This window comes from Callospermophilus lateralis, chromosome 6 (assembly GCF_048772815.1).
Source record: "Callospermophilus lateralis isolate mCalLat2 chromosome 6, mCalLat2.hap1, whole genome shotgun sequence".
Lineage (NCBI taxonomy): Eukaryota > Metazoa > Chordata > Mammalia > Rodentia > Sciuridae > Callospermophilus > Callospermophilus lateralis.
The window spans coordinates 109740058-109765126 of NC_135310.1; the positions used below are offsets into that span (position 1 = coordinate 109740058).

The following is a 25069-nucleotide window of genomic DNA, read 5'->3' on the forward strand; positions in this document are numbered from 1 at the left end:
ATTTATTTCAATTAGACGAATGTTTGTTTTATTCTATCAGCTTTGGGACACTTCCTTTAAACCCAAATGTACTCAGGATCCCCTTTTGTCAGGCAGAGAAGTGCTCCATTTCTCTACTCAGAAATTAGGTCTAACGACTGACAAAAAGAGAAAGGCACACAAAGAAGTAGCATGATAAACTGAAAGTGGGAGACTGAGGGACTGAGTCCTTAATCAGGGAGTATGGTAGGGACAGGGGACTGAAATGTGGATGTGGTTATTGGCCAGAGGGTGGATGACTGACAGTAACGTATGAGTTACTAGGCATACACCTTTATGAGTTATTAGAAATAAAATCATTTGCTTTAAAAATTAAATTCTTGATGTCCAAATACTCTCAAAATACTCAAAATAATACTGGGCACTGATCTTGGCTTCATTACCAATTCTGCTTGTGGCCCTTTTAAATTATTTCATCAGCACTTAACACTCCAATGCCATGAGATAGAATAGGCAAGGTATAAATGTTTGCCAATTAATATAGAAATAAAGGATAGATGTTATTAAAGTTGATTTTCTTTCCTAAGGTCAATTTATTTTAATTACCAAGATCACTGAGAACAAAAGGATGTAAGTATCAACATTAAAATTCCACTGGAATACAATTATTATTGTCAACTAAAAATAAAATAAAACTTTAAGAATTTAATTGAATTGCTACTGATACTTTTTTAAGTTGTAGAGAGGTGCAAGGATTTAACATCCTAATATACAGATAATATTTTAAGCAGTTAGTTTAAATTACAAACCATAAGTTTTCCAATAGTCTAGCTAAAATGTGGAGGAGACCAATATGATTGCATTTACCTAACATAAAAACTATCAAAATCAATCCCAAGAATTGTCCAGGGATTGTACCAGGAGTAGAACTCAGCTATGGTTCAGTTTAAAAAAAAAAAAGAAAAAGAAAAAAAGAAAGAAAGAAAAGGAAGAAATCTTCCAATAGCTTTTTTGGGGAGTAATTTGTTCCAATTTACAAAAGAATGAAAGAAGACATTTAAAATTAAACAGAGGCTCCACCTCTTTCTTGAACAGGAGAATTTCTCCCCTCCCCATACAAGATTTTATTTACAGTTATAATTGACTCATGGATTGAGTTCTTAACATACAGGTGCTCAGCAAAAGTGGTAATAATCAGAAGCATCTATCTAGATCTTCAGATTTCCTTCCTCTGGTCAGCTTGTGCCACAAATCTCATGTTACAAAAGCTACAATTCATCTTTTGGTGTCAGATTTTTTTTTCAATTCGGGTGCATTTTTTTTTCTTTACAGCATTTCAGCTTTTCTAACAAAAGAGAATGAAGAAGTGGTGTCTCTGCACCCCATTAGGCTTTCTCCAGAACTTTAACTGACAATGGAAGGTTGACCCTCAGCAAAAAGTAATGTCTACAACTATTTGTATTGTAAAGTCCCTTTCTATTAACTCACTCCCTATCAGCACTGGGCTAGGAGGTAACAGATTTTAACTACAACACAACAGTTTCTCCACATACCATCCTGAGCCTGAGTCCTAGATGACCCTGGATGGAAGCAAAGGGATCTGGCATCTCTTCTTCTACATTATTTAGCCAACTTGGCTCTACCAAGGAACTGAAGCACCATGTCTCACAAAATATAGAATCAACACATAAGGTACAGAAAGAGGCAAAAAATATGATCTATAAAAAATGAAACAGGTATCCATCCTGCATTTTGGACCATCTATGCATTGTCCAATTGTAGAATCCAAAAAATATTGCCCACAGAGAATTTCCTTACTAAGTCTCATCTGTGCTACCAGAGTAGAATTTCATAAATACCCAAAGAGAACCCATGTGGAGATTCCCTGAGAAGTAATCAAAGCATAAGACCTTCACTGACATGAAATTCAAATCATCCACTTTTATTCCCTTAGTATCTCAGGACATCAGTCACTAAAGCCTTTGTCCATCTTGATTATGCTTTGAACATTATCATAGCAAAGCATACAACCTTCTGTAAAGCCCTGGCCCCTAAGAGCTCTCACTCTCTCTGCACCACAGTTCTTCTTAAGGAAAAAGAAGCTAGTTCTTAAGTCCTTCTCTTAAAGTCCTTAAGAGAAGAAAGGAGCTTAGGGAAGAAGAGATAAACAAACCATTTTTGTGTGCGTACACTAATGAGCCTTTCATTGCCCAGATAAACAGCTTATTCCTCAGGAAAATGCAGCCAACCTCAGTCATGGCATTTCAAAGGTACTGAAAAATATGGAACAAGTGCCCTTCTACTATCCCCATTGTAAAATGAAGAGACTTTCCCTATAACAACGTATGTAGAAAAGGGTTCCTTTTTATAAAGATTAACAACAGAAAAAAAAAACAAATCTCTCTTCAGCCAGTTTTCCTTCCAACTATCCGTGCTTCTTTGGCCTCAAAAGTAGAAAAAGGATAGAGTACCAATCCCCTTTAGGTTGCCTCAGGCAGCTATAGTTTTTAAGAATTCTTAGAAAGGGTTTTTAAAATAAATTATCTGGGAGTAAGAAGTGGGGGTGACCCAAATGTAGAAATCATGAAAAGGACTAAATAAAGACCAATAGTGCCAAGGCCACTGAACAAATATCACAGAAAAGAAAGAATGGAGAGCAAAGGAATTGGGCTATGTCTTCTGACCCACAGTGGGCTGCGGATAGCTCTCCCATGGAGCTGATGTTCTGAGAAGGTGAAGTGTAGTGGGGTTCAAGGGTCTAAATGTGTTTGATGATCCAAGGAGCCAAGTTATTTTGGGAGGAAAGAAAAATATTTTTTCTGAGTATTTTTCCTTCCCCTAGCCTAGCACCACACCCACTCAGTCTTCTTCCCAGTTGTGTCACCTGTCTCAAAGTCTGTTTCTTTGGTCTCTTTGATTAGTTTTTTCCTTTAGAGAAAACTGTATCCACTTAGTTCAAAACAAGACCTCATCTGAGAACTACATGTGCGTGTGTAGTTTGCTTCTCAGTGATTAGTGGTTACAGCAAACTATCTGTAGATACGATAATTTATTATTATAAAAGTAGCTCACAAAGGTTTTAATATGCCGAGGAGTGAATTAAATAATAAACTTAAAAATAAAAACTGTGATGTATGGCTTCTCTGAGAAGGGTTAAACCAGCAAGCAGGGCTCTTTGCTTTTCTGTAGCTCCAGCCTCCAAGTGGAAAAGAACAGCATGGTCAGCCAGCCTTTCTCAGATTTGCTCTGCTTGGCTCCACTTCTCTGTCAACTTTTAAATGCATGGAGGTTTATAATCCTGCCTATTTCCTTTCTCCTTCCTCCTATGTGGTGATGAATTCCTTGAGGATGATTTTTGGATTCCACCCCTCAAGCTCCAGGTTATAGGAACTTTGGTGTCACCTGGAAATGTTTTTAATTTCTCCCAGGAAGAAGGAAACAGAAAAATGAATCAACTTCATAAAACCCTATCTTTTGTATCTGGAATATACCAATCACATAAACCTGAGTTTTCCTAGCAAAACATTCTTACCCTCAAGAGTAAATTCCTCAAAATGTATCTACTCTGCTTATCAATAGCAATTTTTTGATCATGTGGCAGATCTATTCCTCCTTTTGGTCATATTTTTTTCTCAATTAAAGATACTAATGGCTACTGAAGCAAGACAAATTACCCTCATCATTTATGTCTACAAACCTCTGTGATTCTGAGCTTCAGAATTATAATGGGAAACAGAAATCATGTCTTTGATTTTAAAAGTAGAAAGGTGGCATTTTGCTGCACTTCATAAGGACACAGAGAATCACGAAAATGGAAGAGATTTGAAAAGCCTTCCATTCAACCCTTCAGCCTTCAGTAACCCACTCTTAATTAATAACCCCGATAGTGAAGGAGTTCTTTAAATCTAACCTAAATCTATCATGCTTCACTTAAAGCCTATTTTTTTAACTTCACCAGAAACAAAACAGCTGGCCACCATACATGGCTTAATAACTCTCATAATTTTGAAGTCTGTTATTAAGTCATTTTTCAGTCTCCTCTTCTTGAAGCTAAATAATCCCAAGTCTTTCAACTTATCCTTATAGGTTCAATTTTACAATCCTTTAATCATCATCAATGCTCTCTGCTAACCATTCTGAGGTATTCCATGTTGCTCTTATGTTTTGAAGCCTAGCTCACCTTTGCAATTGCTTTTCATTGTCCATAAAAGCCCAAGGTTTTAGTGCATTACACACAGTCCTAAGAGAATCTACTCAAACAGGTAAAGTACTGCTTTGTTTGGGTTATATTTAAGACAAGCATGCTGCTATGGTTCCTTCTCAAAGAAAAGCATGTTCTTTGGGACCCAGTGTCAGTTGCAGACAACTGTCCCCCAACCACCATCTATTCCCACTCCATTTTCCTCTTCAAGATTTTCCTCAACCCACTTTCCCTACCAATTTGGGTCTTATGATGCTTTATTATGAAATCAGTATCTAACTAATCTGATTTGGTCCACTTTTTTAAACAAAGTTGTTAACCAAGGGGGCTGGGGCTCAGCAGTAGTGTGAGGCACTGGGTTTAATCCTCAGCACCACATAAAAATAAATAAATAAAATAAAGGTATTGTATCTAACTACAACTAAAAAATAATATTTTTTAAAAAGTTGTTAACCGAAAATGTCTTAAATGTGTTAGCCTTTGCAGATAACATCTATGAAGATCCTGTCCTCAAAGCCCTAACTCAAATAAGAATCCCAGGTACCTAGTAAGAATAAAATGAGAGAAATTGGAGGCCAGGAGGAGGGACCCATGAAGAGTCCTTCTGTGCTCCTCAATTATACCACAACAGTCTTGGGAAGAATTGTGAAAAATATAATTTTAGGGCACATGATTCTACTCTACTCTTTTTTGCAAATTTCTCTTTTCTCAACCATTTAGACATTCTTAATATCCTCTTTTCTATCAAAATTAGATGTTAGATTTCAATACTTATAATGGTCAGGCCTTTGCACATGATATATGCTTCACCTTGAAGTCTCTTCCATAATTAATCCTTGACCTAGTTTTTTCTTATCCTTCTAGTCTGTGCCCAAAGGCCTCCCCAAAGAGGCCTTCCCTGGACCACTCTAGAATAAGTTCCTTTCTGACCCCTGCTGCCTCATTATTCTTTATTACTATACCAGTTTATTTTCTAGCACTTACCATAATTTATAATTTGATACAATTACAAATAAATATTCCTTTACTGGTCCTTGCCTGCCTTCTATACAGAATGTAGGCACCTCAAAGGCGATGATTTGCTACCTTGCTTTGTGTGCCTGGCAACCTGGCTAACAGGAAGCACTAAAAATAACCTTTTGAATGAATAAATTTCCCCACTGTTGGGAATTTTAGAACACACCTCTTAAGGTCACCAAAAAAGGCTATGTCCCCTATTTATAAAGGGGAATGGTGTTTTTAGTGGTGGGAGAGTATTGGGGGCAGAAAGGATCCTTTGCAGATCCATCTGGTCTCACATCATTCAGGAAGACTGGCCCTCGCCATCTTAGAGACAGCCATAGCTAGAAATTGCATCAGGCTAATAGTCATGCTGCTACTTAGAGCAACTATTCTCACTTCCATTTCTCTCTCTCCTTTGGGCTTCAAGACATTATTCCATTCAGCAGCATCCTATCATTTTCTTGATGCTATTTGCTCAATGCTGTTACCCTCACATCTGCACTAGCACTATCAAAGAAAAAAAAATTAAAGAGGATACCTATCACAATATTAGTAGTGGTGATCTTCAAAGACACTTTTTAAATTTTTTATTTATTTATTTTGCAATAGTGGGGACTGAACCCAGGGCCTTGCACATGCTAGGCAAAAGCCTTATCGGTGAACTATAAACCTAGCAGGGAGGTGCAATCTTTTTTTTTTTTTAACCAGAGAGTAAACCCAGGGGTACTTAACCATCCCTGGCCCTTTTATTTTTTATTTTGAGACAGGGTCTAAGATGCTTAAGGTCTCGCTAAGTTCCTAAGACTGGCTTTGAACTTGTAATCCTCCTGCCAGTGTCTCAGCCTCCTGAGATACTGGGATTACAGGCATGCACTACCCACACCTAGCATGGTGATTAATTTGATTAATTTTTATTTCCTAATTTTTCTGCCACATATGTATTTGTCTACACTTTACACTTGTATGATTTTTTTAAGTTGACTTTTTTTAAAAGTACTAACCTTATTTCATTGATATACGAATGCAACTCTACTGAGGGCTAATGTCTTCAACTTGTTAGTTTCATCTCAAAAAATTCAGTGTTTCCAGCCTTTGGATAAACTTTCCTCTTAATGAATTCAATGTTTACTCAACAAATACATATATATCTATGAACTCATACCTGCTGGGTTCCAGGCCTTAAACCTTGGGCTAACTGACTATTTGTCACTGCTACTACATCATCATGCTTCTCACATAACACTACTTTTTTAGCACCACCCAAGAATGCCCTGGGCCCAACAAGCAGGAGCTTCCACAACTTTAATGACAAAGACATCAGGAGCTTTATCAGTGACTAACTGAACAGGAAGAGACCTGGGATCCCTGCCCATCTCTATAAATCATCTACCTACTTACAGAGAGACATAAGGCAAATGAATTTTCAGGTGCCCGTGCCTCAGTCTACCTTCCTGTAAAATGCCTCCCTGAGAGGGATGTAAAAAGAATCAGTGAGGTAATGTCTAAGTATTTGGAACTCCTTGGCTGAAAGGCGCTACATAATTACTATTTGGTATTTAAGCTGCCCTTCATGTGTGCCAAGTACTTTATGATCATTCCTTAGGAGTTACTCCCAGCTACTCTGTGAAGTTATCTTCATGTCTATTTCCATTGAAAGGATGAAGAAAGTGAATTGGAGAAAAGTTTAGTGATTTGCTTAGGGTCACTAAGATGGCACAAAAGTCTCAAAAGAGGACTTTCCAAGTTCTCCGCTTCTAACCATAAGTGAACTCACACCTTAATACAAACCACCCTCACAGATGAATTCTGTTAGGCTACTCTTAAATAGCTGTCTTGGTATATAACACTCACCATCGCTTGCAGGATAGAGTGAATGATGAGGAGCTGAAACAGAAACAAAAGCTCCAGAATTTGTAATCCAGAATTCCCACTCACCTTTTTTTTTTAGCTTACACATCTATATTGTTCTCCCTTCCTGAGAACCACCTTTATAATTGGTACCTTTATAATTCCCTTACAGGCCCCATATTTTTCTACTGGTAATCTCCAGAGCAATCCTAAAGACGCATAAAAAGCAACAAAAATCATCCTGAGTATCCCCACAACCAAAACACACCTGAACATTTTTATGAGGTATAATCTCAAGAAAATTAACTTCAAGAAGGTAAAGAATGAGAAGAAATGGGAATGCTTATCACAGAAGGTACATATGCCACCCAAGGATTGACAGAAAGATACAAAGTATCAGCATGCTTCCATGCCAGCTGACCTCTTCCGCACCAGCCACTTCCTACACAACTCCAAGGCGAAGCACAATAAGCCACACTAGAGTCAACCTAACCACCTTGCCCAGAAATCACTCTACCCTAGATCATGGTCTCCCGGCTCTCTTAAACCATGCCTCTGTAGTCCACACATTTATTTTATTACCTCTTCTTCATTTGGTTAATTTACCATATAAAAGAAGCAGCATCTTTTGGTTCTGAGTCCTGTATTTTCATTAAAATGACTAAAAATGTGTATACACCAACATCTAAGGATTACTGTTCTGGATGATCAACAGGACTCTTAGGATCAAAAATGATAGAGTTCCTTAACATGAATTTGGATAGGAAATCCCAAAACTTAGGATCTGTCCACAATAAAACTGTAAAATAAAGTGATTTAATTTCTTCTTACTTTGCCTTCTCTTCTGCAGGAACATTCCCTTCCACCTCCTCACCACCCATGGGCCCTGGACTCTTCAGAGCTCCCCATGGTGACAAGCACTTAGACCCACTTCCCTTCCTCCATCTTCCCTCCTATATTCCACCTTTTTAAATGCTACTCCAGCTAACCTGATAATAATTACCTGAAACTCTTAACACCAAGGAATGAGGAAGAGTGTGGCTCTCAGGCACTCAGAGCAAGCAGACTTTCAGCACGGTGCCTCTAACTTCATCACCTGTTGACAGCAGCCACTGAACACAACTGCTAACATTTTCAGGAACAAAAACCAAGAGCTTGGGCTAGGGTTGCGGCTCAGTGGGAGAGTGCTTGCCTAGCGTGTGTGACATACTGAGTTGGATTCTCAGCACCACATATAAATAAATAAATTCCATTGACAACTAAAAATAAAAAATAAAAAAAACTGAGAGCTTACCAACAGGTTCTTACTGAAGGTACTATATCAAGAAAAAGAAAACAGAGCCCAGAAGAAAGAAGTGAGATATAAATGGATGAAAAAAAAAATAAATCAATAAATATAATAAAGAAATGTAAAGAAAGTATAAACAATTTTAAAAACTGATAAAGACTAATCCAGGAAGTATAATGTGAGGATAAACTAGAATATCACACAGTAGGAAGAAAGGGTGACTGCAGTTTAAAGGATACTAACATTCTTATATGGATAAACATCATGATTAATTTTATTAAGACAAATACACGTTAAAATGCTAACAATAACTACTAAAAAATTAAATGATGATTTTTCAAAGTGGTAGGGGAGGAAAGTTATCACATATCTAGAATAAAACTAGATAAAGAATTTTCTTTGAAATAGAAAACTTCAAAAGTAGGAAATGCAGAATACAAACACCCCAAATTCTCACCTTAAAATTACAAAATACTACACTGGAACTGAAAATCATTGAGAAATCCACACTGCTACAGTTAACCTTCAGTGAAACTGATGCTTGAAGTAGACTCTGTCTGCACACTTTGAGTCAGTGTTGATTATCTAGTGCCTAGGAGTTCACCGATCACTCCTGAAACCTGCTCCCATGTAAAGATTCTATGTAACTTGTTTTTACCTTGCTATGAATTTAAGTCTGAGTTACTTTTTCCAGAGGTGCTTGGGTTAAAGCCTTAGTCCTCAATTTTAATGAAGGGTTTTGGTCTACTAGCAAACAGATTTTAATCACCAGTGCACATTACCTGAGAAATTTTCAGAAGCATAGGGAATGCTTCCTTTTCTACTTGAGCATGTCATAGTCTAATTTTACCTGTTCTGTATGATCTTGAATTAATATTTTGGACCTAAATGGTTTTATGCTCTCTTTTAATTTCCAAAAGTTATCTGAGAAACAAGAAAAATTATTGTCCATACTTGCCTAAATTAAAACTTTTGGATTTTACATGAAGAACAAAGATGTGCTTTAGTTAACATCATAAAGGTTATCTTTTTAAAATCCTAAGTAGGAGCATTATGAATATCAAAAGCAACACAACAAATCTTTTGTCCCTGTTTTTTTTTAGGATAACCTATTCTCCTCTAGTCTAGTCCTCCTTGAAGAAAATGCTACATAGCATAAACAAAATGGAAATAAACAGAGTATCTTACTGATCTATCATATTATCTCTCTTGGGAAGGAAAAGTTAAAAAAAAAAAAAAAAAACCTTTTTCAAGTACCTCTTACTGTTTATTTTAAGAATGAATAATTTCTGACCTACACCAAGACACAAACTACTGACACATTTAGATGAAGTATGTGTGTGTTTTTAGAACACATATCACTTGAAAATCTGCCATGCTATATTTAGTTAGAAGTAAATATATCAACTGAAACATATGAATACAGAAAATGTGTTCTTATTGTGAAAGCTGCAGCTCCTTGTTAACACAAGTCCAATACCATGAGAAAGCATATTCAGAACTGGGAAGCCAGGAAGAGTGCAAAGGAGGGACATGAGCATGTTTTAACGGTTGTGATAATTTGCCATGAAAGGATGTTAAGGCCACAGCTCCTTGCTGCAGCATGCCATGTGCTGCTGAATTAAATTACTGCCATGCAGTCTGCTAGCAAAGGAATGTGTAAACAGGCCATATATCCTTGCATCAGTTCCACAGAATGTTGCACAACACAAAATGCCTCTCGATGTGTCATTTCCTTCTTGGCCATCTTCCCAGCTCCTGACAGTCAGTCAACAAAAAAATAAAAAATAAAAAAATAATAAGGTACTGAAAGAGATTTAAAACTTCTCTTCTCAAGAGTACATTCCACCAACCACCAGACATAACCCCCCTCCCCTCCTCATACTTCTGACCACCCACCCCCATCTTCCTTGAAGAAAGGGGAAAGAGGAAAATGTGATTTTTTTAAGCTGTTATTATTCATTTAAGTCAAAGATCTTTGACAATATTTTAAACACTGGGGACCAAATGATTTGATACCTTTGACAATCAAACTGCTGCTTGTATTTGCTAATTTGTATATACATTTACCCATTACTTCTATTCCTTCTGCACTTCAAGGACAGTGAAGAACTCAGGGAAAGTCTGCATGTCAAGAAGTTAAGGGCTTTCCTGCTAATGCTTTGCACTAAAAAATAAAATTCAGACTTGTGGCATCAGAAGCATAACACAAGGCCTATCGAATGTTTTGTCAATTATCTTTGTAGGTAATTATCTTTGTAGACAGCAGGAATGGGAATGCAAGCATTGTATTCAGAGATATCAAATAACCTTAAAACATTCTTCTGCTATTCCTCTATCCAAAGCATCTTACATGTCCCCCACCTCCTTTCACATATGACCATCCTCAGATAAGAATTCACTGTTGGTGAACATGCAAAGGTCATGGCAACCAGCAAAAAAGGCAATTCCTTTCTCAAACAGGATAAAAAGTAATGAAGGATAAAAGTGAGTTGTCCCTGATGTATCATCTGGAATGAGAAAGATAAAATGCCAAATCCCCCATTCTCAGCACACTTCATGGGTCTAGACAACATTCTCAGAACCAGATTAAACAGCTTGAGAGAAAAATGAGATGCTGCCTTGCCCAGTCCACCTGTTGTTAAGTCTGTTACCTTCAGTTTATTGAAGTAAAACTTTCACAATTAAACAAAGTCTCAAGAATATTTTAAAAATAAATTTTCTGTGGAGAATAATAAATTTGTTAATTAAATTGGCAGAGGTGAGAATGAACAAACAGAAGAAAATGGTCTGGATGCTGTACACTTAAACCTACCATGCCAAACAAACCAGGCATTAAGGCAGGCCTAGAAATACAAATAGCACCCTGTACGTCTGGATAATCACTTACTCACCTGAGCTCCAGTCCCTACTGAAGTTACCTAGGGAGGCAAGCAGAGAAATGTTGCAGCCATGTACTCCATGCCCACAGGAAAGAAGCTAGAGATCTCTCAGGGGAAAGGCAGAGCTTCTCTTTTCTCCCATCAGTTCAAGACAGGTGGCTGGGTAGCAATAAATGTTAGTGCCCCCAACAGGAAGTACACAGTTGACAGCTTTGGTTTCTCCTGGAAAGTAACTATGATTTACTTCCTTAAGGTTCAACACAATAAGTCTTAGAAACCCACTCACGTGTGTCATATATATCACGTTTGTAGGTATACAGCAAAGAATTTTCAAAACTGGATGATAAAACCTTCCGGCTTATCCATTCTAGGATTCATAAGATATTTCTGCTACAAATTTACCATGTCACCACTTCAGGCCCATACCTCTTTTGGTTAAAACACCTAATATTCTTCTCTTGTATGAATATTGATCTCCCTCAGCTTGATACTGATATGCTAATATCAACTACAACAAAGAATACCTACCCTGAATTTATATAATATTTGCCAAATTTGTTCAATTCATAATGAAGCTACTAAAATTTAAACCTGGAGTTTAAATTAAGTTAAAGTTAACATTAATAATAATAAAGTCATAATGTAGAACTTAAAATGTCCCTGATTTAAAAAGTCAAGAAGAAAAAAAAATCCCACAGGGATAGGGATATAGCTCAGTTCATAGAGTACTTGCCTCACATGCACAAAGCCCTGAGTTCAATCCCCAGCACCACACAAAAAAGTGATTTTTCCTGTTGCAGCAATGACTTTTGCTAGCTAAGCATTTGTGAAAGCTGATGATGTTGGTGGTCCAAAGAACCACTCTCCCATCACTCAAATCTTTGTGTGATGTCTTCCTCTTGAGTCAGGGCTTCACCTTTATCTTGCTTTAACCAACAGACTATGGAGGAAGCAACTCATGCTAGTTCTGAGCCTAAACCTTTAAAAGACCTGACACTTTGGCAGCTAAGAGATCACTGAGCTGCCATGAAAAGAGTCAAGACTCTGCTAGAGAGACCTCCTGGAAAGCCCACATGGAGAGGCCACATAGAAAGGGAGAGGTCCTAGTACTACATGGAGAGAAAGGGGAGCCCAGTTCCTTCTTTCCAGCTCATCCCAACCTTCTAGCCATCCTATAAAGGCACAGGCATATGAATGAAGCCATCTTGGAAGAACCAGCACTAAATACCATCTGACTGTAGCCACTGTGCCCTCAAGCAAAACCAGCAGGAAAACAACATCCAGCTGAACCCCAGTCAACCCATGGAATCATAAAAAATAATAAAGTTATTATTTTAAGCCATTATATTTTGGGGCAGTTTATTATATAGCAATAGATAACTGAAAATACATTAAGAGAATCAGAAAGACATATAAAATTATTATTTTCCATCTTATGCATAGCAAACAATACCATCAGTCCTCTTCCTAACTTGGAACCATTACTGTATAATATGACATGGCTAACCAAGTTTTCATCTTTCTACAGAAATTATTTAAATTAGACTGGAGTTGGAATCAAGTGCATAAATGGAACAGAGGATCCTCATAGAAACTGATGTCTAAAAGAGTCAGGCATCCAAATGCATTACTGTTGCTGCTGTTGCTACACTGACTTCTCCCACTGGTGAACATACAGCAATGTTTTTTCAGAGCTAACTTGCCAACAGAAAGTCAAAACACCTTGCCTGAACACAAGACTTACAAATTTTGGATCTTAAATATGATGTCATGTCTTAAAATGATAAGCTGCCAAAAAAATAAATGGTATTTTGTAAAGATGTGCACCGTTTTCATGTTTATGCTACTTAAGATGAGGGTTCTAATAAGTCATCGGCTATGTTCCTTTAAAGGGAAGTTTTATAACTGAGATGAATCACAACTGCAAAAGATCAAAGTTAAAAAACATCAATGATGCCATGGGGTACTTTTTAATCTTGTAATGAGTGATGATCATGTGCTCTTATGAAGTTAGTCCAAGTGCCAACGCCAGATGTGTATATTAAGAAAAGAAGTTGTTTGTGATGTGACAGCACTGGTTCAGCTGCCAGAGACAAAAAACATAGAAGGATGAAACCTTATGGATTTTTGAGTGAAAAGCAAATCTTGGCAGATGTATTGATAAGCAAGGCCTCAGAAAGGGTACCAGTGTCCTATCACCTTGTCTTGGACTTTGCTACAAATAGGAATTTATCACCAGTTCTGCACAGCTATCCCTGTACATCATGAATATCTGCACTAGGGAAGATTTATAACACTTTTAGTATAATTTACTATTGAGTAAAAATTAGTAAAGCCATCTGTAGGAAAAGAAATAAGACTAAATATCAGAATCTAGCTGGTATCCATTTCCTGGTGTGTACTGTAAGCAAAGTTCTATAGCAAACTTCTGACACTCAAGAAAAGTAATATAAAATAACAGTTAACATTTAATGACCATTTACTACATAACACCATACTAACAATTTCACCTGCATTACATCATATACTAATGAGGAAGATACTATTTTTATTATTCTCACTTTTTTGTCTTGGTGCTGGGAATCCAATCCAGAGCATCAAACATGCTAGGCAAATGTTCTACCACTAAGCTACTTTCTCAGTTCTTTTATTTTATTTTGAGACACTGCCTTACTAAGTTTTTTTTAAATTTTTTTAGTTATACATGGACACAATAATCTTTATTTTGTTTATTTATTTTTATATGGTGCTAAGGATCGAACCCAGGTCTCACATGTGAGAGGCGAGCACTCTACCGCTGAGCCACAACCCCAGCCCGTGCCTTACTAAGTTATCTCAAACTTGCAATCCTCCTGGCTCAGCCTTAATTATTCTCACTTTCAAGGCAGATTTTTGCCTGGAGAAATCCAAGGCAAAGAGAATCTAGGGAACTTGGCTGCTTTCAGGCAGCTAAAAAAAAAAAAAAAAATGGTGAAATTAAGATTTCAACCCAAGTAGTCTGAACCAAAGACTCAGTTAATCCATGTCTTGTCCTTATTCAAACAACTTAGCTACCCAAAGCAGCCTTTTCAATATATACTTATATAGTGAGAAAATCTAGAAAAATTCCATCTCTAAATAGTAACCAATAGTACAAAACCCTCAACTCCTTCAAACTACTACAGTAATGAACAGAAATATACTACCTTCTGTGACAATAACCACTACTTAACAAATTATAATTTGGGAAGAGAAAACAAAACAATTGGATTAATATCTCTTTTTCCCCCTCTAAGAAAGCCTTTTACTAAAATGTTTCTCTATTAAAGGTTGATAAAATAAACCACCTTGAAATCTGAAGTAAGGGTTGGTAAATGACAATTTCTGGGACACATCTGGCCTACCACCAGTTTTTGTAAATAAAATTTTATTGGAATACAGCCATACCCATGTGTTTATACACTGGCTTTGGGTCCTTCTGCACTAAAATGGCAGGGTTGAGTGCTTGTGACACATAACCAAAAACAAGATGGAAGGAAAGATTCCAGTACAGATTCCAGGCTGTAGGATTAAGCTGTTACTGATGCCAGTCCTATCCTTATATCCAGGCAAGTCATCACAAGACGTCAGGGAAATGACATCACATTTTCACAGATATTTTCGGTTTACAAGAAACGTTACTCAGGCTGAACTGAGACAGGTGGTCTGCTACTTGTAGATCTGTATCTCCTTTCCCACCTACCCTCAGCACTACCCAAAGTCTGAACTCAGGTCATACATATAGCATCTGGCCCCTCTATCCCAAAACCTCATCACTTTAGAAGATGTCTCTGCCTTTATAGAGCAGTGGTTCTATCAACTAATTCTGCCATAAACCTCTCTGAAATTAAGTAATGTTACCCACACTTGAATCAGAAGTAGCTTTCCCAAAACTACCCTGCCTCCTCACCTTTTGTCATATCTTTTAGAATGAGGAAGCATCAATTCTTCCATGTTTCCTTTTCCAACCATCAACTTTTGAGCATCAACTCCTAAGTGTACACACTCACACACTCACACACACACACATTCTTTCTCCCTCTCCCCTTCTCTCTCTCTCTCTCTCTCTCTCTCTCTCTCTCTCTCTCACACACACACACACACACACAAACACACAATAATGACTTCTCTAAGTATTGAAGAAAACAGCTGATATAAACAGGAAACATTTTTAAAAGACAACTATTAGCCAGGCACAATGGCACATGCCTGTAATCCCAGCGGCTTGGGAACCTGAAGCAGGAGGATCGCAAGTTCAAAGCCAGCCTCAGTGACAGCAAGACACTTAGAGACTCAGTGAGAACCTGTCTCTAAATAAAATACAAAATAGGGCTGGGGATGTGGCTCAGGGGTCAAATGTCCCTGAATTCAATCCCTGGTACCAAAAAAAAAAAAAAAAAACCACAAATATTAATGGTGCTAAATGTTAGTGTTAATGTTATCCTGCTTTGTGCATTACTAGAATTGTGACTGTTCCCTTTTCAGGAACTGGAGGAACTACTTAGGTAGAAGGTTAGAAGATGTCTTCCCTCATAAGGCATTATCCATGATTTGTGGCAAAAAAAAAAAAAAAAAGTCAAGTGAAGCCCCAAACCAGGCATAGCCCCTGCCCTATTCTGATCACCTGCACTAATGGTATGTAGAACTGGAGACTTGGAGCTCACACGCACTGTGCACCAAACCACCTAATAGGACATTCCCAAACTGAATAGACAGAATAGCCCTGACCCAATACAAATTTAGAAGAAGACCATACACATGAAAGAAGGAGAAAACAAAACCTCACAGCTTTTTGAGGCAGGAACCCGCCCCTAGTTCAGGCAAGCAGTCGTCCTTTAAGAGAGCACAAAAGGGACAGAATCTACTGTATATTTCCATTGCTAAAAGATATGCTATATGGGGAGAGGCAAAACCTTACCACCTCTTTTCTACCTAGAAGAAAAGATATGCTACCCTCACAGTTTAGGCAGCTGTACTATCATAGTACAAATAATCTTCCAGTTATACCTCCACCACAAACCAAATGAATGCAATGGCTAGGACCTCAGTGAAGTCCCTCAATAAAGGCAGAGTTTTGTATGATACTTTCATTGGCACATAGTGTTAATGTTTTTTAATGTCAAATAATCTTTAATTTCTAAATATACTTAAATACTACCATTATGGGTTTGTTCAAATCAATTTGGGTATTAGGATGGGGGGAAGTAAACCCATTTCCATTTAGATTTAGGAGGAAAATACATATTGACCCAAATAGGTTATGTGCATTACCTTAAACCTTCTGGATGCCCAGACAGAATTAAATAAACCAAGGTAGATTTAAACCTGGTTTGACTCTGTTAAAGAAACTATCTTAACAATTATTGGAACAGGACCAAACAACAGTGTTGTAACAATCAAGCAAGTTATCATTTGCAAATAAATTCTTTGTAATTAAGCAGTGTGCTCTTTACAAAGGGAATTGAGTGGGCGAGTTAAAAAGCTAAAACACATTCTTAGGCCATGGGAAACATACCCAAATGCTTTTTGACTAAGCTTAAGAATTTTTAATTTATTCTTTGCTTCTTTAGCTCTCCTGGTTCTGTTCTGCCCTGTCCAGTGTGTAGAGTAGATGAGCACAATTTCTTAGCAAATAATTGTAATGACAATAATTATTTACTCATTTACCAAAGTTATAGAGGCCTTTGCAATTTTGTGGCTAAGGTTAAAACTATAATTTTATTTTCTATTAACTGCTAAGGTCTACTAATTGTCCCTCACTAAAAATATATGCAGATAACTAACTTTGCAAAGACAGTACTTACAGATAGTATGTACATTACAGTAACATTAACTCATTTAGAACAAATTCCTCATAGGCTCTCTAAAAACTATCACTATTTTCAATAGAAAGGCAAGTACTTACTTCTGGGTTCCCGGGGTCCATCCACTGTAACTTTAATAGCTCTGTGATAGGTAGCTACTTGGGGAGGATTTGTGAAGACTGTTATGGTCAAGGTGAAACTCTTGCCTGCAGATTAAGGGGGGGAAATACAGAGTAAACATAAAAGGCAGTATTGATGATTATACAGTAACTGTCCAAATTTCATTCAAATCTCTTTTACAATGAAACAGAGAGTCAAAAGTCCTTACTCTAAACTGGAAACCCCCTGACAGCCACTTTTAGGATGATTCTAAATTCATTCAGTATTAAGATCATCTTTTTCACTACAGTACTATATAAGAAGGTTCTGATTCCTCCTCAATAGCTCCTCAGTAGCAATATTTGTAAATGAAAACAAAAACCCTAGTCCACTTGGGAAGAGTTCTCTTCCTTTTAATTTTTCTCCAACATCAGGAACATATCCAAACACAATTTTAGAAGCCCTTATTTAGGATTAGGTCATGACCCCATGAGAGAACAATAGTAAATCATTGTTGATTATGTTATTTACTTCACATGGCTTTAGCATTTCATTTGCTTAAATGAACTACAATAAGAAGATGAAAGAGGGAAGTTCTTATGGGAATCATTTTAACAGGAGCCAGTGTCTCCTATCCTGGCCTTAATGTGCCTGTGGTATGATGATTTCATCATTACTGGAACATTTTCTCCTCCCTGCCCAACCCTCCCCTAACATACATCCCTGCTGTTAAATCTTGAAATAACGCCTTGATGGTGACTTATTTTCTGCTAAATGTATAGGACATCTCTCAACATAAACATGAATTTTTACTTTTAGCAGAGGCTGTGCTTCATTGAAATACTATATCTGATGCTTCAAATTAATGAGCTAAAAGCAATGAACCAGGGTTGGGGGTGGGTTGGCAGCAGATTTGGATGTCTGCTTTCTCCAGAAGACACCAGACTCTGTTATACAGACTCACTGACAGTTGTAATCAGTTAGATTTGCAACGGTTAGTCATGTCAGATAGTCAAAACTGCAAACTGTTACAAGACAGGAAAAGGTGGGCGTGAAACAGTGACTCAATAAAACATTCAGCAATCTGGGGCCAGAGTACTCATCTAGTCTGCTCCTGAAACAGATAAAAAGCTCATTTCGTTTTGCTTTGTTTTTTGGTCAGACTTTCCTTTCTTTTACTGAAAGCTGAGGGTATTAAATCAAAACACAAATCTTAAACAATATGTAGTAATGCAAAATTTAATGCAGTGTTTTCAAAGCTTAATATGGAACAGGTTATATACGAGTCTTAATGTAGAACAGGTCTTTGGCTGTCAAGTCTAGTGAATGGGTTTTCTTTTCAACCCAGACCATGTAAGTTCCTAAAATCTGTTTAAGACACACATCATTTGTTACTGAGTATACACAGCCTTAAGCCAAGGTTCAAGGGGAGGGGGCAGGAGAAAGGAAAGGAAAGAGAAAGGGGAGAAGGAGAGAATTAGATGAATATTGATTAGAAACCCATTAATCTCCCTCTAGTCCATATACATTCTCTCATTTAACCCTGCACAGTTAGATTTATCACCCTCATTTACAAACAAAGCCAAGAGGGGCTTAGTAATTTATCCAAATTCACACCATCAATAAGTGGAAAAAGTGAGGATCTAAACCCAGGCCATTCTGACCTTAAAATTAATGCTCTTTTTAAAAATTTTATTCTGCCACTCTGCCAGAGAACATGAAAAAGAAATTAATTGGTAATTTACTTCTAAATGTTTCTCAATTAGCTCTCTGTGCCCAAGAAATAGTAAATATATAGAAAGTAATGTAATACCTTAGGCAAGGATGATGAAAATACTTTTAAAGTATCAGAGATATATCATATTTCATCCACTACATAGTAGATATTACATGGATTTAAGTAATTTAATTCATTAGGAAACAGAGGATTTATTATCAATATTATGATTAATCAGAAGAAAAACAAGACAGTCAGGAGTTTAACTTAGTCACAGAAAACTGAAAATCTATAGAAATGGACATTAGAAACTTAAATAGGAACCACTAGGTTCAGATTAAGACCTCAAAATAGTGGAAAGATTTGGAGGACTGAAATAGTCGATTCTCTAGACTGCAAGTTAATTTCCATTAAAACATTTTAAAATGCGCTTTTAGATGAAATTAGTGGTCCATGGATCTAGAACAGCAACTCTAATACTGGTTCCAATGACTTTTGTCATTGGAAGACAGTTACCATCCATGACACTAATCTTAATAAATCAAAGATATATGTTTCTGGATTATCCTTAATGTCTCTAAATAACAACATTCTAGATACACTATGCATGAATTTACCTAAACAGGGTGTGAGAATATTTCTATTTTGGATCTTTACAACCTTGAGATATTAAAAGTCATCCATGCTTCAAATTCAGGGAAACACTCATGCAAGGACAAAAGTCAAATAGAAAATTCACCCTTCAAATCTAAAGCACCTAAATTCTCAGAGCAGAACCACTTTTCCCTTAAAAAGAGGTGGGTTGGGGTTGGGGTTGTAGCTCCGTGATAGACTGTTCACCTCACATGTATGAAGCACTGGGTTCAATCCTCAGCACCACATTAAAAAAATAAATAAAAGGTATTATGTCCATCTACAACTAAAAAATAAAATATTTTTTTAAAAAGAGGTGAGTTTTCAGGCATTGTGATGCAATTCTATAATACCAGCAACTTAGGAGGCTAAGGCAGGAGAATTGCAAGCTCGAGACCAGCCTCAGTAAATTAGTGAGGTTTTAAGCAACTTAGTGAGACACTGTCTCAAAATAGCGGGGGGAAAAGAGAGAGTTCAGGGAGGAAACAAGTATTTAGGTAACAAATTTCCCAAAATCAAATCCTACGGATCACAACTAAAACAAAAATTAAAAAGGTTCCATCTACTTCTGATTGCCTGTTCAGTAGGAACAAGCATATTAAGTTGAAGAAATTATGACCCAACTTGACATTTGGTTCTTGTTTTCCTGGGTCAAACGTTTATGTAGGCATGATGATTTTCTTAAATTAAAAAAAAAAAAAGTTTTCCAAATTTCATTTTTTAGCTCCGTGGTAAAATTAAATTGACTTTTGTCCTTACATGAGTGTTTCCCTGAATTTGAAGCATGGATGACTTTTAATATCTTAAGGTTGTAAAGATCCAAAATAAAATTGATAAAAATGCAGTTCTTACTTAGTGATAACAAATTGTATCCTCCATAGTTTCATTTAGGAACTAGTTCTGCAGTATGTCCTTAAATCATAAAGTTTTCAAGATAAATATAATGAACTGTCATTGATTGTCAGTTCCAATCTGAGGGGCTGCTTGGAATAGACAGGAGAGGTAAGACTACAGGCCAGAATGTATCCTAAAATGACAATATACTGTAGATGCTTTAAAAATGCTAGTAAACTATGGGGAAGAGAGGAGGAAGGGAAAGGGAGGAGGCAGGGGATTAGCAAAAATGATGGAATGTGATGGCCATCATTATCCAAAGCACATTTGTGAAAACACAAATTGGGTGTCAACCTACTTTATATACAAATAGAGATATGAAAAATTGTGGTATATATGTGTAATAAGAATTGTAATGCAAAAAAACAAAGTACATGTATAAAGACATAAATTGGTGTGAACATACTTTATATACAAAGATATGAAAAACTGTACTCTATAGATGTAATAAGAATTGTAATGCATTCCGCTGTCATGTATTTAAAAACATAAAATCAATTTTTAAAAAAGCTAGTAAACTAAATTTACAATTAAAAATCATAAGGTATTTCTAATTCAATGCAAGTTTCATTGATAATCTACTCCTATTTCAAGCATTTTTAAAAGTTGTAATAAGACAACCCATAAAGTCTAGTGACATAACTCATTAATAAATCCAAGACCATTTGTCAGTTTCTGAGAGTTTACATTTCTATGAGTGAAAAGGGGAAATGAGTGTAATATCTGGGGAATTTGGTGGGTTTTTTTTTTTAACACTATTTATTGAAAACAGAAAACTTGTAAGCAGGGAAAGAAAATACAATAGTAGCAGCATGTTGATAAGACTCAATAACTTAAGAGAAATGGAGAAGTGTGAAAAATCAAAGAGGAAGCTGGAGTCTGTTATAAAAGCAGGTCAGGTACAAAGGGTACAAAGGCAAGTTAAAGGGTTTCCTGACACTGAAAAACTGACCCACTTTTTTTTAGAGTGTTACATCTTATCAGTGTCTCTCTGTTTTTTTCTCTCTTCATTCCAACTTGATATTACTGTCTCCTTGCATACAGTGTTAATAAAGTGATATAAAAATCTATTATTAGTGATAAATCAATTTTTCTGTCTCTCTTCACTGCTCCCCCCAACCCCCATCTAAATCTTGAAGACAAGTCTGGACCAATTTCTCCATCCTGCCTCTGGCAGCAGACTGTAGCATTTCAGATCCTCCACCAAGTCCCGGCTGCTTCAAAGGAAAAATCCTACTTTCTTCAGTTAAGATCATAAGAAATATAGGGGGAGGGGGTCAGCTCTGTTTGGACATAATTACACTTCATCAAAAGAAGCTTTCTTCATCTTCCATGCGTGAAAAGTCTGCAAGCAGTTAAGTCTGTCTTTTTTTTCTTAAATATAAAAATTGCTATTTGGGAAACCAGCCAAAACTCAGAAAGCCAATATAGTAAAACAGTGCACACCCTTTGTTTCTCTTTGAAGTTTCTTAAATAAATACGTTGAGGGTTTACAAAGTACACTATCACTTTGCCATAGTTTCTACTCAAATTGATCAGAAAAAAGTTATGTAGCATCTATATACAAAAAGACAATGGAAACACTAGATTGAATCTGTAAAATTAAATATAACACCCAATCCTTCAAATACTAAAATTCATTACTCTAGTTAAAATTAAGGTAATTTTACATAAGAAGAAAGATTCAATCTAGACCATACAGGTATATCATCATGTTCATATTTTTCTTAATTTTTACTAGGATAAAAGAGAAACTTTAATTGTACTATAGTCCTGCATGATAAACTGAAATAAAAGCATTATTACATACATACACACACACACACATACCCCAAGCCCCATCAGTCCATAATGATAGAGCATATGTCTTCTTTTCTTTTAATCAAAGTAAACTAAACATGATGCAGTGATAAACCCTCTAGTTTGGGTTCTAACAGAGGCTCTGAGCCTCACTGTATTTCAAATAACCTTTCAGTGACAGATTCTCATTAGCATGCATCATTTTTTTTCTTAAGTTAAAAAGTACAACTTCTTGGCCCTGTTCCTAGAAAGTAAACTAAAACTACTCATCGGAAACAGCCTTGCTTGAATTTCCCTTATCAAGTTTTTACAATGGTAATAATTTGACATCTGATCCAAACTACAGAAAAATTATTAGACATGGTTTAAAAATTGATGCTTCTCATTTCCTAATTCAAACCTGGGCTGCAGTGAATCCATAAGGCTTTCAATTCTATTTAACCTTATTCCTAAATAGATCTACTTAGTATCTTCTTGAGATACTTAAAATTAAAATTTATCATTCATTTGTTCAGGCAACTTTATATCGTCATCCTAACATAGTAATACCATTAGTCACTTATTCAAATGAACAGCTTTCTATAAAATATCATAATTTTAACAGGTTCTTATATATTATGAGAACAAATTAAATCACATAGAGACAGCATGCAATAGTGAAGAGCATTAGGTTAGCTGTCCTTGCTTCAACTTAGAGCAAAATTGATTAGTATCAAGAAATTGACTCAATGTATTCGTTTTACTTTCCCCTTTGCCACTCAACTTACTCAATTATGTGACTCATAATTCGGAACTTGATCCTCCAATTGGTCTTTTCTCTATCTTATGTGCTCACAGTCAGTGAAATTAGGAAGTAGTTCTTCTGGAAACATTGTTTGAATTTTCAGTATCATAAAACAAATGAAAAAGGCCTGAGTACTCAGAAAAACACTCAACTGCGTCTGGATGCATTTAAATAAAAAATTCTGTAATTCTATTCAGTAAAAGAAGGTGTTGATTTGTATGCACACTACATTTGTATACAGACAGTCCACATTTCATCAGAGGATCCTAATGTGCTTATTCCATTATCAGTATTAAAAATCAGAGACCTACCTCGTCCACTCCGGCCCACAAATCTCAGATCGTTGAACCTTGCTACTTGGTTTTTCATTACAGCAGAGGCATTTCGGAGCTCAGCAGAATAATTTTCATCGTTACCCGCCATGACAGTAACCACAGTCCCATCTGGTACCTCTCCAAGGGCTACCACCTACATAAAACAGGAAACACAGCAGCAATAATGGCACATCAGAAAGGCTTAAAAAATGAGAATAAATTCTCATTGTAAGTGATGTGTCTTATCAAGACTTAGTGCTCTGGTCCAGTAATGGCAGAAAGGAATGAAGCATCTGTATATGGGTTATGATGCCACTTCAAACAGACCAATATTTCAGGGTCCACCCATTTCAAAGGCAGGCATAAATTTCCCTCATTTGTTTTTGGATTCTTCACAGAATATATGTACATTTTTATTAAATCCCCATGTTAGGCTGTCCACAGGAATTATGCCTCAGAAGAAAGGTTGATGCCCCATCTGTAGATTGCATCACACACATTAAGGCATCTCTTGTCTACAGCTTGGAGAGCCATGAGGTGTTCTTATCCAAATCTCTGGATAAAAAGTAGGAAGTGTGATCAGCTCTGCAGAAGAAACCTTAAGGTGTAACACTTGATTTCCTTACTATATGGAGCCCCTGGATATAGTGGAGTCCACATTTCATCTCCTTACTTGGGGCTACATATTTAGCTTGCGATAAATGCCTACTTTGTAGTGGGACCCAGTGAAATACTCAAGGCTATCAAAAAACTTAAAAGTCTAGGTGCAGAATATATATACTAAGCTGAAAATAATCAATGACAAATGAACAGCAAAAACAAAAAATATACCCACAGCCACACTTCTAATCTGTTTTATTCCATCTACCATCTTGGAATGACACATTTGCCTCCTTAATCTTCAACAGTTAGGCTGAAGCAGATTTACTCAGTTGAGTAAATATTCAGAATAATCAGTCTTTGAAACTAACAGACATTTTCTCTGCTCTACTTCTAGGGAACGGAGTTTATCCTGGTTAGCCAACTTACATGTGTACCTGTAATTAACATGGGGCATGGTAATAGAATACTAGCAGTGTACAAAATTCACTATTCATAATCCACTACCAAGATCCTGCCCCCCAATAACAATACTTTAGCTCAACCAACTTCTATTCAGGTTATTTCCGTCTCCTCTTCACTTAGCATCCAGATGCCCTCTTGGTAACCCAGCTACAGCAGTCCATTGTCACCAGTCTCCAGCTACAGGAGTCCATTGTCAGTACTCTCTGACAATGTTACTCTAGTGTCACTCTAGGGTGCTTGCCTGTCTGGCAAATATCCCACTTATCTTTTTCTACACATAGTGCTACTCTCTTCTTTTTGAAGATTTCCATAAGATGAACCTAAGAATTTAATATAATGTTCCAAAAATGCTTGGTACGTATTTTCAATAAAGCAAATTTCTTATAATATAGTAAAATAGACACCATACCTATATTTTAGGGATAAATTTTCCCCATCCATGAGTCTTACCCCTCTCCTATGTCCTTTCCTCCAGCAAGGAAAACAAACAAAACCTTGTCATTATTTTCATCACCCTTACTTTTCTCTTAGGTTATTTCTAAGTTCTATTCCTTCTATTTACCACCCTGTTTTTCAATCCAAAACCATAAACCTTCCTGAAACTATAGGGCCCACTTTCCCAACAGCCCACTATACTCAAGTAATCTTCATTTCAATGTGTGTTTCTGGGTGGATGTATGTGTGTGTGTGTGTGTGTGTGTGTGTGTGTGTGTGTATAAGTATATATGTATAATCAACCTA

The 25069-nt window shown here is 36.6% G+C and overlaps 1 protein-coding gene across 8 annotated transcripts in view; it reads right to left on the reverse strand.

Annotated features, from left to right (window-relative positions):
- Runx2 (RUNX family transcription factor 2) overlaps positions 1-25069 on the reverse strand; it is a 214065-nt gene that overhangs the window by 87662 nt on the left and 101334 nt on the right. For 7 of the 8 annotated variants that reach the window (XM_076860124.1, XM_076860125.1, XM_076860130.1 and 4 more), the window contains 2 exons: positions 23261-23417; positions 17124-17228 (listed from right to left, as the gene is read on the reverse strand). In XM_076860124.1, coding sequence (XP_076716239.1) covers positions 17124-17228; positions 23261-23417 — 262 coding nt within the window. The remainder of the gene's footprint in view (positions 1-17123; positions 17229-23260; positions 23418-25069) is intronic. The other variant, XM_076860129.1, reaches the window with a different exon arrangement.